The sequence below is a fragment of the Vanessa tameamea genome, chromosome 28 (assembly GCF_037043105.1).
Source record: "Vanessa tameamea isolate UH-Manoa-2023 chromosome 28, ilVanTame1 primary haplotype, whole genome shotgun sequence".
Taxonomy (NCBI): domain Eukaryota; kingdom Metazoa; phylum Arthropoda; class Insecta; order Lepidoptera; family Nymphalidae; genus Vanessa; species Vanessa tameamea.
In genome coordinates this window covers 191,618-209,287 of record NC_087336.1, presented here as the reverse complement: position 1 = coordinate 209,287, position 17,670 = coordinate 191,618, and the positions used below count along the sequence as shown (strand labels likewise).

Sequence of the window (17,670 nt, the reverse complement as noted above, 5' to 3'; positions counted from 1 at the left end):
AAATTGATATTGAGATGCTTTATAACCGTGCAAATTAAACTCAATCAAAATAACATGAAGATTAAACAAAAACGCGGACGCTATGATTGAAGAAATAATATAAATAAATATAAATAAATAAATATTGGACAACATCACATACACTACTCTGATCCCAATGTAAGTAGCTAAAGCACTCGTGTTAGGGAAAATCAGAAGTAACGACGGTACCACATACACCCAGACCCAAGACAACATAGAAAACTAATGAACTTTTTCTACATCGACTCGGCCGGAAATCGAACCCGGGACCTCGGAGTGGCGTACCCATGAAAACCGGTGTACACACTATCGACCACGGAGGTCGTCAAATCATGGCTGATGTCAATATCTGATATCAAATTGAATAAAACAGTGTCAGTAGAACAAATTGCAGTCACTGATGTAGCAGCTTTTGTGTTCAACAACGCGCTTGGTGGTAAAACTTTACGAACGAGATACAAACCCATTGAATATGATGGTTTCCTGTTGTTTCCCGGTGTCCGTGACGTGCATGTAGTTCACGAGGAGGCCGTACACGGGCATCGACCTGTTGTCCAGGAATATCTCCATGGACAGCGGAGTTCCAGGACTCACGGAGATTTCGCCGGACACTCTGAAATTATACAAGTAAATTTTAAAATATTTACGACACTTTATTTGTTTTTCGAAAAATTGAATAGAGATTTGATGGAATTTACTTTTTTAAATAAATATATAATATGTCGAATATGCAATTAGCAGATGGTAGACGTAAACGATGGACGTCGTTGGACCGTCACATCAAATGAATTTGGTGACGAATTGTTCAGACAGAAACAGCCAATGAGATCTCTTGTTTAAATTTTAAATTGTAATTACACAACCAAACCTTAGTGATCATCTGAGATCCCTGGGATTATTTTTTTATCGAAATCCTGCTGACAGAACTTTCTGTATATATAACACAAGTATAACACAATGGCCGAGATGGCCCAGTGGTTAGAACGCGTGTATCTTAACCGATGATTGCGGGTTCAAACCCAGGCAAGCACTACTGAATTCTCATATGCTTAATTTGTGTTTATAACTCATCTCGTGCTCGGCAGTGCAGGAAAACATCGTGTGGAAATCTGCATGTGTCTAATTTCAACGAAATTCTACCACATATGTATTCCACCAACCCGCATTGGAGCAGTGTGGTGGAATATGCTCAAAACCCTCTCCTCAAAGGGAGAGGAGGCCATAGCCCAGCAGAGGGAAAGTTACAGGCTGTTAATGTATGTATGTTTCTAGTGAGTATTTCGATGTACTAGGGAGCTTTGGTGCCCTGGGCACTGGTGAAGTCCACATACACCCATCATGTAGGGGAAACGCATAACGCCTATTTCGAGCGAGACAAAAAAATGACTGGTTCATGCGCCCAAACAATCATGATTGTGTGTGTGATTAATATCGATCTGCTAATTAAGTATACACTTATTTAATCCTGTGATAATTTAAGTTTTAATACTAACTGTTTTCCATTCTGCTTGACAACTGCTCCCAGAACTGGTTCCGGCGCGCGGCTCTCCATGTATCGCGTGATGTTTAGCACGCTGTAAAAAGTATGAGGTTTTTTTATAAATTAATTCTCTTACATTGTCGTGTAAATATTTTATCATAAGCCCGTGATCCGAGTGCTTAAACGTACAAATGACTTATTCAACTATCTACGGCTTTCCAAAACGGTTCCCTAATTTGGCCCTTCTAATGACGTTTGCACGGATCCAGCTTTTTTAGAGAATACTTAATGTCGGTCATGTGCAAATCTCAATAGGGATTGGTAACTCACTCCGGTTCATTGAAATCCAGTGGGAATGGTTCCACAGCGCGGCGAGCGATCGCGTGCTTCTCGCCAGTCACCACACACCGAACGGTCACCGTCTCGCTACCACCCGACGAGTCTTCAATCACGATTTTATGGTAATACGTGCGTTTTCCCTTTAAAATACAAATATTACATACAATTACATTCGTAAATTTTTTAAACTTTTATTATTTTACAATCAGTCCTCTGCCGAAAGGTTGCCTGGGGGTAATCACTTTAGGAATAATGGGGTCAATTTTACCTTATGCAACATTGTTTAGGTAAGTATTTATTTTGTTCCCATGTTATGTATATATTGTTTATTAGAGTGCATTCAAGTGTAAATAAATAAATACATAATACACAGATTAGATCAGTGGTAGCTAGTTATGTTCCGCAGTCTGCCAACTAAGGAATCTCTGGGAACCAGATCTTCCGTGAGTTTCCAGTAACTTGCTGATTACTTAAAATGTAATGTGTAGTTTTAAGCGTAATGATTCTGGCACATGTATTCATTTTATATTTAAGTTTTAATTTCTGTTTAAATTCAATTTAATTTTTAAATCAATTTTAATATTTTTTAAAAAGTCTAATTGAAGCTCCCGAAACTTGACTAGCTGCGTCAACGGCACAGAGTCCTACCACCGATTACAACAATATCAATAATGCTATTCTGTTCTTACAATTCTTCCTCCGATCGTCTCTCGCATAGCGTCGATGTGACATTATACTATATAAATATAATACTGTTAATGTCGGTTAACATTTCACTTGATATGATATTAAGTTGCGTTTTAATAGAAAAACGCTATAGGACAACCAAAACGTATTAAAAACCTAAACTTTATTTATTTCGTAGTAGTAACTTGGATTTTTTTTTTTTCACTTAAAAACTTTAATAAAAAGTAGTAAACGATCAGTCTCGTTTTGAGTGTAATAGTCCCGCCGTGATGAAGAAAACAATCCAAAATGTCCCGCTGTGTCAGAAATACTATGAGAGTAAAAAACACTCGACGAAAACGTGACGTTTTAAAGCAACTTTTTCTTTCGAACGAACGTCGAATGTCTTTTTTTAAAACGTAATAAAAATGTTTTAAAATGCTCAGTAGATGTTATACGTTAAATGCCGTGCAAATATATCTTAATTTGTGTTTATAATGCATCTCATACTCAACGAGGAAGGAGAACATCGCCAACTCCAACGCCAAGGAGAACCCTTCATGTGTCTGACGATAGCCAAATGCCAGCTCGTATTTGTAATCAAAATGGCGCAAAAAATGAGTTTCTTGCCTGTTCTTCTCGGCAGAATCTACTTTCTGAACCGGTAGCTCCACATTCAATCCACTCAAGAATGGCGATTCAAAAGTGCTTTTACGAGCCTCTATTTGATTTAATTCGTGGCACAGTAAGCGTGCAAATCTTCTTCAGAACGATTGTCCAGCACTGGAATATTATCTATGAAATATTTTCTATGTCGCTGTCCATTTATAAGGCTCAGTCTGCTGTAGGGTTCAAAAATACCGTTAAAGAACATTTGTGCGCTAAAGGTTATTATAACATTAACGACTTCATAGATAATAGCACGTCTTGGGAATAAAACGATCGCTTCCATCGCGTTTCAAAATTAAATCATTTATAGTTGTAAATACAAATTTCTGACAAACAAAAACCTGGCGGAGTTTCTTTTGCCGGTTCTTCTCGGGTCTGAGGTATGTATAATCCGAACATAGAATTTGATTTTGAAACAGTGGTTGAAATACGTGAATCTTAAGAATATTTTGGGTGCTCATCTGGCTTATGTAGCTCGTCTTGTGTTTAAGGAGAACATCGGCCGAAAATCTGTGGCGATATTACATTAACACAAGTGCTTTAGCTACTTACATTGGGATCAGAGTGATGTATGTGATGTTGTCCAAGATTTATTTATTTATTCTCATGTGTCGGATGGAATACGTGGCCGCCACACGTGTGACAACTGTTTCACAAAAAGCTCCATCTCCTCAAAAGGTCCATAAGACCAGCAGTTCGACATTTAAGAATATGTACTTTCAGAGTGAAATAAAATCGTCGCAGGTGAGCATATCAACGCGCAGTACAGTACGCCGGAACAAAAAACTAGGAAGTCGATGCGAACGGATTCGCAAACAAAAACTTGTATCGCAGCTGACTCTATTGAGTATGTGAACTCTGGACGGGTCCGTTTTTGTTAGCGAGTTAATGTTAGAACAGGAAGTAAAGGAAAATGAGGGAGAAAATTCGTTTCGAACTCTTGTAACGGTTACAACCTTTTAGAGACTTCATATAACGAGGAATTGGTTTATTTTTTATCGAAGATTTGTTTGGTGTTGGAAAAAAATTATGTGTTTCATGGTGACATTTGTGCGTGCCTATCTGGGTATGTGTTACCCACACATTACTTGTTATACCGCCAAACGGCAAGTCTACCTATTGTTGTGTTCCGGTTTGAAGGGTGAGTGTGCCAGTGTTATTATATGCACAAGAGACATCTTAGTCTCCAAGGTCGGTGTCGCATTGGCGATGTAAGCAATGGTCACTATTTCTTATAGATCTAATGTGGATGGCGACGGTGAACATTTAACATCAGGACGGACTGACCTAGACGGACTAACAGCTGGACCATCTGTCAGTCCATCTAAAGCAACCATTGTTGTTCATTAGAAAGAAAAGTTAAGTGTACCAAACACCATCAAAACCTCATTTCTTTCTCGAATCGTTTGAATAACACTAATTATTTAATTATATTAATGCAAATGGATTATATTATTTAAGCACATGTTTTTTAGTTTGCTTAACTTACTGTCAGAGTGTTCAGGACTCTTGTGACGGCGCACTTTTGGTAGTCGAGAAGATCCAAGACGAAGGTTAAAGCGTTTCCTTCATAAGTGGGCTCGCAGGGCGTGTATTCTGTAACAATATAAGTATTATTATTACAACCTGATGTGTGTATCTAGAATTGGGAAGGCCTACTGGAAATAGGATATGAATTTCAACAAAGATCGGTGTTCGAAACTTAATACTACAATTACGTACTTATTTTTGATTATTTATATGCTTAGATGGACTGTAAAAGCTCAGAACGCGTCGAAAAAAAACGTAGCCAACAGTTGGCTACTATTTAATAGATAGCATATATCACCAAGACAATAAAGTTGGCAAACTTGTTATAAATATTTTTGTAGTTCGATACTCTATCTATGTAGATATATAAATAGTCTAAGTATTTAATTAATTTTTACAATTTATCTCATGAAGAAAACAATATACGGAGAACTGTCGGTGTCAATACCCTTCTTAAAAGTAGAGGAGGCCTCACCACAAACATGGACACACAGACTGCTGACATTTATTCAGATACTTTTTCGAAGGCTTTTTTGATTACGTAACTTTCTTCTTGCTAACGTAAAAGTCGTTAAGACTTAATTCTCTCTTACGGACATGATTAATATTAACTGTCAAACTATTTACTGGACAAACAAATAGAGCAGTATGACTTTTCGACTCCATTCTTTACTTGAATTAAAATCTTTGATAATTGCGTTGTGATCGTACATCACGCGAAAACTATAAAACAAAAATTTAATCAACTCTTAGTGCTGTTAAATAGTTTTGACATTAGCGGGAGCGCGCAATTCCGCGATGCTATATAAACTAAAAATTTAAATTTTATCTAACGCAAATACTTTATCCAAAGCGGATGCTAGATAATAACATTATCGTTTCGAAAATTTTTATATGTATTATAGACAAATGACTCCACTCCACCTGGTGATAAGTGTTAGTGATAAACGCGAAGACGGCCAGTACAGTCAGAAAGAATGAACTGGACTGGCCGCCCTCGCCATGCCGTACGCAAGATGCCTCTTCACGCCTCGTCTCAGCCTTAAATATTAGCACAAAAAGATGAAATTCACGCTTGTCATGTCAATATTCTTGAAACATGTGAAACTGGGAAGCGTATCTATTTATTTAATAAGTATTTTTTTGTGTACTCTAACTAAAAACAACTAAATCAATATACATTTGTAATACTGTCACCGGAAGATGAAGCGTGTTTTGGAGATGGTTTTAGTACATTGCGACGGTTTTGTTTGTATTGTGAATGTAAACAAAAATTGGTTCTGTTGTTGTTCAAAACGCGCTATATTTTCTAATGTCAGCTTAATGTACAGGTTTAATACATTATTCAGATAGACATTCCTAAAAAACGCCTTAAATTTTTATAGGTATCAGGGAATTGTTTAAAATAATTGGTGATCTAGACGAAGATGCGTTCACAAATGAGATACACACGGACAAAGCCGAATACACAATGCGTATTGTATATCGGTTATCAATAGAATTGCCACATCGATGGGAGATATCTTTCCGCTTTTAGTATCTGTGGAACGAAGATCACTCGAGATAAGTTCCGCCCACTTAGGACATTTATTTTAGGAGCCACGCGCTGATCGACACTTGAATAGGCGAGACATAACGCGTGTATCACACATTCAGATAATTTATTTGATTCAGTGTTTCGATTCAGTATTTACTATTAATAGTTGTAAGGCTGTCTTTAAAATTTTCACAGATAATATAAATAAATAATAAATATTGGACAACATCACATACATAACTCGGATCCCAATGTAAGTAGCTAAAGCACTTGTGTTATGGAAAATCAGAAGTAAAGACGGTATCACAAACATCCAGACCATAGACAATATAGAATACTAATGAACTTTTTCTACATCGACTCGGCCGGGAATCGAACTCGGGACCTCGGAGTGGCGTACCCATGAAAACCGGTGTACACACTACTCGACCACGGAGGTCGTCAAATTATACGTTCGAGAAAACGGTTTTTATAAATATGAAACGAAAGATTTTGCTTTATAAAATTTAAATACATTAGTTTTTACCCAGTTTCGGAAAAGTACAAAGATCACTTTTTAATATTCGGATGTAACTTCTGTGATTATAAACTGATTTTAATGATTTTTATAGTTTCAGGATTGACACAGGCTGTACGGTGTGATAATATGTTGTAGATTTATTAGCTTACAGGCCCAAACGTAGTCGCAAGAATGGTCGTTCTAGATGCTTCTGAAGCGAACGCTCCCAAAACTATAAGAGATACCCAAAAACTTGATATTGCCATTCGCTGCTTGCAATTGTATATTAGAAATATCGCTCTGTTTAAACGAACGAGTGAAATAATACGAGGCACATTGTATGAGGCATGAGCAAAAAACGGCCGATTGAAAAAAAAACTCGGGACAAAACCGTGCGAAGTCGAGTCGGGCAGTTAAGAGTTATAAAATCGCTCAGAGCTGGACTGATTGTTTTATAATATCACTAAGTTTAAAAAAAACACGAGAAAACTTTAATAGTGTCCGCGACGAGTCTGTGCGAGTAACCTATATATAACATATAATGTATGTTAGTATGTCTATTTGAGACAATAGAGTTGGCATATATACGTATTTTTTTAATGGAGATTTTTTTGTGCTATACACTTCTTCTTTCTTCCTAGTCGTTTCCTCATAACTGAGGGTCGTGACCACCATGCGTGTGGCTCTCCTGTACACTTCGCACCACCTTCCTCCAGGCATTCCTATTCTGTGCCATTCGTAGGCAAGCTATACACTGCCAGACGCCATTAGATGACGCTGCTGTGCTTCTTTTACCAGGACAATTCAATATTTAGCAAAGTTAATGTTGCCTAATGTCACTTAAATGTGTCTTAGTTTTGTATTCGTTTTTAAACCATCGGCGACGCGATTACGAGATGGCCCAGTGGCTGAACGCAGGCATCTTAACTGATAATTGCTGATGCTTAATAATAAGGGAATTTGTGTTTATAATTTGTCTGTTCGGCGGTGCACGAAAACATCGTCAGGAAACCTGCATGTGTCTAATTTCAATGAAATTCTGTCACATATGTGTCCGCCAAGCATTGGAGCAGCGTGGTATAATAAGCTTCAAGCCTACTTCAAGGCTGATACATTTACTTAGTACCACAGAAAAGAAAGTATATAGGTGTCCTTCTCTTGCTCTCTACGATACATCTTTCCTCTCTTTCGTGTAACGAAATATCCCTAAACATGACGCGTCCTTAAAGTAAACTCTCAATTCTTTTCAACCTATCGATTATATTATCGTAACGCCATCTAGGAATTAATCTTCAAAATGTCCTTTCGGTAGTTTTTTTTTATATTTACTAGGTTAGCGTTTGGACTCCACTCCACCTCGGCCAGACGGCAAGTACAGTCAGGGAGAATGAACTGCACTGGCCGCCCTCGTTTTGCTGGCAAGGACTCTTATAGCCTAACTTATAAGAACATGGGGAACACGTGTCCCGGAGAGTTCCATTTTTTGGCGATGCGACCAAGAAAAATTGCCAAATTTCTTCGTGCATGATGGAATTGATGTCACAGACGGTGATCGATCTTGAGACAAACAAACAGCGTTAAATATTTGTACAGATTTAAGTAAACGTCATGAGAAAATATATCGACTGATTTTAAGAAATCATTAAACTACCGTCTGTGGGAAAAGATTGTTGCGATTAATGAAAAGACAATAGTTTTCATTTATGGGTGAAGACACGCATTATGTTAGCGCAATGCCATAACAGATTTATGGTAAAAACTGCTCACATGCCGCGGTCACATCTACGATTGAAATTTTATTTAAAAATAATTTAGGTAGACGAGCAACTGTGTCCTCTGATGGTATGTGGTCATCACAAACCATAGACATTGGCGCTGCAAGAAATATTAACAATTCTTCGGATCGTCAATGGTGCATTGACGATCCGAAGAACCTTGGGAGTTAATATGGTAGCTATCCAGGCGAGCTTTAAGAATGCTACACTAAGGAAATTACTAAAATAATTTGTAATTAAAAACTGTCCATAAATATATATGTTTACAATTAATAAAAACTGTTTCCTTAGATCATCAAAATGATTTTCAGACTCGGAATCGGTATTAATATAGTTTTTTAAATGGTCAAAAACTTATCAAGTTACTCGTATGTTACCAAGAACGTAAAGTGCGTATTGACAAATATTTAAAAAAAAAATAACTTGTTAAACCTTATTTTATCCTACAAAAAAACTCCTCTAACCTAATTATATGGAAAAATTGCGATTGGAATCTGGTCAAGGCCAACACAAAACCGTAAGCACAGATTAAAGGATTACTCTACAACCAGCAAGTAAAGGCTGGCGCACGTGATGATGATTCTAGCGCAGATCTAGCCGCGACATTATCACATAGATATTAAATACAAATATGGTGCAATCTATTGTGTAACATAACACTTAATGTCTTGGTTTCCCTTCAATAGATTTCTAGTTCTTTGTTTATTGACTAATACGGAACAAACGGATGTATCTACTTGAAGTTAAACCAGAGGTTTTTCTTTATTCTCTAAGTATCATGTGACCCGTATATGTTTATGTATGTCTTTTTGCTCTAGTGACTGTATGTTTCTAAGTTGTAGATAAAAAAGTTTACAGTTTTGTAACTAAATTTGGAAGTTGGTAATTGGCCTTTGGACATTGGACGTTGGCTGTGTTTTATTTGCTTTGAAATTAGAATTTTATTTGAAATTATACACATGCATGTTTCCTTGCGATATTTTCATTTACAGGCGAACACGAACTAAATTATAATCAAAAATTAGGCACATAGTAATTCAGAGATGCTTGTCTGGGATTGAACCCACGATCATCGTTTAGGTGCACGCATTCTAACTGGGTCATCTTATCTGCTTTATTTATTTACATGTAAAAGGGTCATAACTATTAGGTTTGGTAGATGATTGACAATGTCAGAAGAGGTTCTTCATGGTAATTCTTAAACTATCATTGGCTATGTGTGACCACTGCACGTAGATCATCAGATATAAACGGCCTTCATTATATATTCAAAAATAACGTAGTAAAGCTTGATGATCAAATATATGTGGAATAGTTTCGGTTATTTGATAACTCATAAACTAGTTTCTCAAAATCAAGACACCGTGACGAACTAAAGAGACGCATTAAAATGACATGGTACAAGTTCTGGAGCCACAAAGAAGTTTTAAAATCGGATCTACCTTTAAGATTAAAAAAGACAGTCCTAGACTCATGTATTTTACCTTGCCTCTCATATGCAAGTCAAACCTGGATCTTCAATACGCACACGAAGGAAAGAATGTCATGGAATGAAGCCATGGAGACAAGCATTCTAAACCTAAAACTCAGTGACAAAAAACGACACAGTGAAATAAGAGACAGGACAAAAATGATTGATGCTTTAACCCACTGCAAGAAACTAAAGTAGAAGTGGGCTGGTCACATTGCACGTCAGGAAAAAGAGAGATGGACTAGAAAAATCACTGCATGGGCTGGCCCTCCCGGAAAAAGGAAAAGTGGTCGCCCCCTTGAAAGATGGGAAGACGAACTCTTAAAGTTCTTAAACAAAGACTGGATGAGAATAGCTCAAGACAGAAAAAAATGGAGTGAGTTGGAGGAGGCCTGTACTCGTCGAGAGGTCCTTAGTTAAAATTAGATTTATAAAAAATCTCTTATTACTATTATTACACTAAGGAATAAATGAGGCTTAAATAAATATATAAATAAATAAACTAGTTTCGTATAACTCAGACGATTTCAATCTAACTTTCCCACAAAAACAATTCAGTGGCAATTATGAAAACGTGTGAACAAGTTCACTTTCCTTATAGATTACATTACACATCAAGTTACGATCCACGGAGAAGGAGCAGTAAGTTTTAACGTGTGTGAACCCACACGGAGCAAGTAGACATGCTTTAGTCAATATCAGACGCAGTGAACAGAACGAGTGGATCTTAAACGTAGATTGAGGAAACCTTTTTTTATGTTATAGTGGCAAATAAGAAGGAGGGTCATCTTATGGAATATGCATGGACATATGCAAAACCGGGGGTTTGCAGGTGCGTTGCCGGCCTTCAAGAAATGAGTACGCTCTTTTCTCGAAGGTTTCCAAGTCTTTCTCTTAAAAATCGCGCTGTTGTGGATTTATGGACATCTAGGTGGTGCGGGTGAAACTTTACCTTTTGATCTTTTTTAAGATATAGGTAGGCGGACCTCGGGTACTAAGATGATAAGTCTTTTGTGCCTGTAGTTACACAAGCAATGCTAGATTCCAGACCTGGGCTGGACTACCACCAAGTGGCTACGAAGTCCTACAAGTACCACTGCACTTAATGTCTTTAATTTGGGTTTATCATTCTTCTCCTGTCAACGATGAGTTCTGATTTGAGGCGCATTTGAGCTGCTTGGAGGTCGAACGACGCAACAGTGGGACATTTTAAGCCTATCAGTTAAATAAATAATTATCTTTAAAATATATTGGTTTCTACTGAAAATGGTGATTAGTAAAGGTGTAGGATAATACAAGCTCACCTTTCAACTGGTCGAGGTAGGAGACCTTCCTGTCTCCATCCATAGGAACAATCACCCGCATGTACTCTGGCGTGCACTCGATCTGTGCTTCAGATCCTGAAACAAATGAACATTCAAAGTCAAAATCAAAAGTCAAAAATATTCATTCAATATAGAAGCATTACAATTAGTTATGGACTGTCGAAAGTCAACCACCGATTCTGAAAGAACCACCGCAGATTTTAAAAGAATCGGTGAAAGAAACTAAGTGGGTCTTTTCTGGTTTACTTAGTATTTTTGTGTATAGATTTACAATTTTCGAATATATTTTTTTCCTCATTTTTTTACTGATAGCACTTAAGCTCGTAATAGCTACAAAAAAAAAGAAAATCGTTTGACAAACAGAGGAAAAGAGACCGTACTGTTTTGTCTCCGTCTATTAATATATAGAAGATCTGAAAACCACGTCACTCTTGAGTTTGCACACGTCGAATTTGAATATTATACCTCGGTTTAGGAAAATATTGTTAGTAAGCTGCACTGAAGCAGAAAGGTGAGAGGAAATGAACCCCTAGATTCGACTCGATTCATGTTAGTGTTGAATTAAATTTAAAGCTACCTCAACGGAAACATTATAAACAGTATTTTCTTTATAAACACGTTCTCATACCAAGTTGTATACAATTAACACTAAGCCGTTAAGCAAGCACTTAAGGGCTTAGTGCGTTTTCAGTCAATCATTTTAAAATTTAATAAAGTAGATTACTAGTGCCATTTTTTTACATTAACAGCCTGTAAATTTCCCACTGAAATTGAGGAGAAGGTTTGGAGCATATTCAACCACGCTGCCTCAATGCGGGTTGGTATCCACCATGCCAACAACATCCACACATGTGGCAGAATTTCGTTGGAATTAGACACGTGCAGATTTCCTCACGATGTTATCCTTAACCGCCGAGCACGAGATGAATTATAAACACAAATTAAGCACATTGAAAATTCAGTGGTGCCTGCCTGGGTTTCAACCCGCAAACATCGATTAAGATGCACGCGTTCTATCCACTGGGCCATCTCGGCTAGTATCGTTAGCGAGGTAATTTTAAATTCAATGTGCCGGAAAGTAATAGTATTAAAATGTTTATATGACCTCAGGTTTTCTATTATTCAAAATGTTTACCTTATACACGGATGACGAGACATGTGGATGATGTCACTCGTTGCAAAGGTCAGACGAGTTTTACTTGATTCTTGTTTAAAATATTACGGATTTAATGTTAAAATTATCATTATGAATAATAATGTTGTCAGCGGATAAAATTAATCAGTTTTAATGATAAACATATTATGCGATTTCGGAGTAAGACGGACTCGTTGTGAGTGCGTGACGCGTATGTTATACTTTACTTTACTTTAACATATAATGCTTTACTTTTATCTATTGTAATTTCAGTAGCTTAAGATAACAAAATAGATTCACGTTTTATAATAATTCTCCAACAAATATATTTTTCAATAACCTCGCAATCGTCTCATTATTTCTCGTGACAGATCTATATTTAAAAAAAAAGAAGTAGGTATACGTGTTTGTGCCAGTCTTAAATAGTGTGCCAAATAAAATAGTATTAATTAAGATATGAGAGCCGAGATGGCCCAGTGGTTAGAACGCGTGCATCTTAACCGATGATTTCGGGTTCAAACCCAGGCAGGCACCACTGAATTTTCATGTGCTTAATTTGTGTTTATAATTCATCTCGTGCTCGGCGGTGAAGGAAAACATCGTGAGGAAACCTGCATGTGTCTAACTTCAACGAAATTCTGCCACATGTGTATTCCACCAACACGCATTGGAGCAGCGTGGTGGAATATGCTCCAAACCTTCTCCTCAAAGATAGAGGAGGCCTTAGCCCAGCAGTGGGAAATTTACAGGCTGCTTATGCATGTATGTAATGTAAATTATTAAACAACTAATTATAGCAATAATTTTATAAGTACATAATGATGTAAAATAAATAGTCTCGATTATAAACATTGTATGTAATAACGTGATATAATTAATTATGCCATCCTATGACGTCACACCGTATATTCAGGGCCAGGGATACTCGCCAACATCCTTAATGTTATAAACGCGAAAGTAACTCCGTCTGTTACCTCTTTACGCTTAAACCGCCGATTTAGATAAAATTTCACAGGTAGCTTGAGTTTCAAGAAGGATATATAGGCTACTTTTTTTTAATCACAATTGGGGTGGGGTAGTTGTTTCGTCGTAGAGCGGCAGGTTCAGCCGGTAATAATACTTAATTACAATAAGAAAAAATTTTAGTTCATGACTCACGGCTCATTATCTTTCGAAGCTTTTGAAATTTTTTACTTATTCTATAATACTTGGAGTTGAAACACTTGGAGCTTGGGCTTGGGAAAATGCGTCATCTCGTTTTGAGATTTGATCTACGCGCTCTAATACGTGCTAGATAAACGTGTCGTAGATTTTTGACACATGCAGGTTTCCTCACGATTTTTTGACGAACACAAAATGAATTATAAAAACAAATTTAAGCCTATTTAAATGTAAGTGCTTGTCTGTCTTGATCCGATATATTTATAAGGTAAATTCATGTGTTCTAGCTACTGGGCTATATCCTCATCGAACATCCTCTGTTCGTATGAATGTAAATAATTTCCCAAACGGTTGGATTTCGATGAAATATTTTGTGTGGGAAGTCGGGGCACGCAGCTAGTTGATTATACAAAAGAATCAACAGATAGTTAAAAAAATAAATACGACGACATACTTTAAGACGACGTACAAACAGAAGATGATCGTTGTAAGATGTTTTTTTTTATATAATTTCACTATAATTACATACTAAGGTCGTAAGTCCGAGGTAGCAGGTTCGATGCCCGTTCCGCTCCGCCGCGGTAAATAGCGTGTGAAATAGTCTTTATTTCGGAACGCAGTGGTAGTTTTATTATTGTATATTTTTTTATAACTTTTTGCGTTTTATGATATTTTAGTATTTTAGTGGTGTACTGTGTCGACTTCGTACTGATAAAATTAAGATTTAAATTTGTTCCGTCATGTTTTTTAGCCAATATTATTGGGCGGTGGTGACCACTCGCCATCAGGTTACCCGTTTGCCCTATCTGTTTTATAAACAACTAACGACCCGCCCCGGTTTCGCACGGGTGCAATGCTGATACTAAATATACTACAGAATGTCTTACAACGTTCAGTCATTAGACAATACAAACCGCTATGTCCCTGCTTTTTAAATCTGTAATATCTTCGAAAATATTAATTTCAAATACATGCTGTATAGGGCCATATTGATCTATATTAAATTCGCAATGTACTTACGGTACTTAATTGGATAAGAATTAATGCTGTATTGCTTAAAATCAGTCAGTATCAGTGTTTCTCTACTAGGTATATTGAGAATGTTTTATACATATAAACCTTCCTCTTGAATCAATCTATCTATTAAAATAACCGCATCAAAATCCGTTGTGTAATTTTAAAGATGTAAGCATACATAGGGACAGACAGACAGCGGTAAGCGACTTTGTTTTATAATATGTAATGATAATGAAGCACCTCTTATCAGAATTAACTAAAGCCAGTACAGAGTAACAGCTGTCCACATGAGCCATTAAGATATTCCAAGCAGCTTAGGAGAATGAGAATGACGAATACTTTACACTGGAATTTAATATCTCATGAAGGTTTGCTAGAAACGTCAACGTATTAAAGTTTTAATGATTATTTTAAGCGATTAAAGTACCGCTACGAACTGTGAACGCGTTCTGGTATATCATTTGTTCGATCGCAGATATCGTTACTAAAGAATAGAAATTTTAGACTTTTTTTCAATGACGCATTACAATTAGTTACTGTCATAAATCAACCACCGATTCTTGCCGGTTCTTCTCGGTACAATCCGGACCGGTGGTAGCTTTACGTTACTGTACAAGTGCTCGTAAAAGCCTACTTGAAGAAAGTATATTTTTAATTTTGATTTGAATCCCATGTCACGAATAAAACCGGTATGGCTATACCCATACATCACCAGAGTTGTAGAGTTGTGTCCACCCGTCTGAATAGAAACTGACGCACTCGGATAAGTGGGGGATGGATATTGACCATGCACTCACATATTCACTTCGTGGTAGGGCTTTGTGCACGCCCGTCTGGGTTAGTACCATCCACTCATTAGATATTCTTCTGCCAAACAGCAGTACTAAGTGTTGTGGTGTTCCAGTTTGAAAGGCGAGTGAGCCAGTGTAACTAAAGACACAAGGAACGTAATATCTTAATTTATAATATCTTGGTTAATTAATATTTATAAAAATATAAATTACTCGAAGGCGGAACAAATTACCAAACACACATTTTCATTTGCAATATGCGTTAGGACATTTAAGTCGAGATGGCCCAGTGGTTAGAACGTGTACAACTTAACCGATGATTGCGGGTTCAAACCCAGGCAAGCACCACTGAATTCTCATGTGCTTAGTTTGTGTTTATAATTCATCTCGTGCTCGGCGCTGAAGGAAAACATCATGAGGAAACCTGCATGTGTCTAATTTCAACGAAATTCTGCCACATGTGAATCCTCCAACCCACATTGGAGCAGCACAGTGGAATATGTTATGGAGAGAGGGGGACATTTTGACCTGCCTCGGTAATCTAGATTAAAATAAAAGTGGTTGACGGGGGAAGTCGGCAACTGTGAATATTTATTTGATAGCATTTATAATTAAAAAAGCCTTTATTTGATAAAAAATAAATCAAACTTAGATTCTTTAATAAAATAAATATATTTTTCTTCTTATAGTTTTATGCATATGATCAGTTTACATTTTAATTTTTAAATTGATTATTGTGTTTGAACACTGATTGACTTAGATCGGACCCGCTAGATGGCGCTGTAATTTCAGAATATTTTTTTAAAATAAATAATAGTAAACAAATGTACCCAAATACCATTTACATCCGAACAAAGTCGGGTCAGACAACTAGCGATACCAAGTAGCTATTAAGTTTATAACATTATTTCGATTACAATGAACTGAGACAAGTTTATTAACATTAAATTTATTTTTATTTATTTATCAGAGGTACACAAACAGAATACGATCAGAACATACATTACAATTACGGACGTACACAATTTTGAGCTAGATTACATTCCTAAGCATGTGTACACGGTATTCTCATATCATATATTAAAATAAATTGAATATTTATTTCTATTAAACTAATTAAACTAATAACAATACATTCATCCATTTGAATGATGAGACTAAGATAAATTCAGATATATCTGTCAATAAGTTATAAAGTATTTTCAGTCGCTCATTGAATCGTAGATATAATATTCCTTACAATGTAAATTTATTATATATTTAGATACGTTACAACTGTTTTATTATTAGTTATAAAAAATATACCGCATCCTGTCAGGATGTTTGTTGTAGTTATCGGGTTGTCTGTTGTCATTTTTTAATTCACAGACCGACTTTTTATATATATATATTTATGTCTTACGAGTTAATATGCTTCGACTGCGTGATACACTACTGCTTACAATATACGAAATATATGTTATATATTGAAGTAAGCATTCACGTGTACTTTTGAATCCAGTCCAATCCAATTTTACAGTATTGTATCAAATATAAAGCTGCCACCGGTTCAGAATGTGAGAATATGCTTTATTTAAATTATTTTTGTAACAAACGATTTGAATTTATGAATCGGGAAAATTAAAAATATCAGCCCGATTTGATTATAGAAACGAATACCTTGCCCCAAAAAAGATTTATTGTTTTGTACGGAGTCTGTAAATTGGCTTTATAAGCTTATCCTTACGTCTCGTGTTCATACAATGATTATCATGGATTCTATCAAAGCGATCAATGTTACTGTGAATATACATAACATTGTTGTAAATATATTGTGACGCAATTGTACGTTCCTACTTCGTCAGAAATGTCCCGGAGTCTCTATCTCCAAGATAATAAATAGGCCGGATAATCTTTTGCAAAATTTAATATAAAGCTATCACCGGTTTGAATGTCCAGAGCGTAAACTATCAAGAAACGTAGTATTAAAATTTTTCCAATAATTAAAGGCAAGTAGCCTTAATTTTTTTATTAAGGATCTCCAACAAAGGATACACATCCACGACAACATAACATCGTGCAGCAATGTTTGAAATGTATTCTCCTCCAATTATAGCCCACACCAAGCACATTATATATTGACTAAACAGTATTTAGACAAAAATAAATGTACCATAGTAGTACTTTATAAATTAACACGATAATTACAAAAAAAAACATAAATTATAGATATGCAAATTTGTTAATTAAGTATTAATACCGAAGTGAAATATTT

At 36.2% G+C, this 17,670-nt stretch overlaps 1 protein-coding gene across 1 annotated transcript in view; it reads right to left on the bottom strand.

Annotated features, from left to right (window-relative positions):
- The window catches only part of LOC113395356 (uncharacterized), a 68,994-nt gene that overhangs the window by 2,857 nt on the left and 48,467 nt on the right, over nucleotides 1-17,670 (bottom strand). The window contains exons 3-7 of the mRNA XM_026632958.2: nucleotides 11,292-11,387; nucleotides 4,665-4,771; nucleotides 1,832-1,980; nucleotides 1,515-1,595; nucleotides 485-634 (exon numbers count right to left, since the gene is read on the bottom strand). Coding sequence (XP_026488743.2) covers nucleotides 485-634; nucleotides 1,515-1,595; nucleotides 1,832-1,980; nucleotides 4,665-4,771; nucleotides 11,292-11,387 — 583 coding nt within the window. The remainder of the gene's footprint in view (nucleotides 1-484; nucleotides 635-1,514; nucleotides 1,596-1,831; nucleotides 1,981-4,664; nucleotides 4,772-11,291; nucleotides 11,388-17,670) is intronic.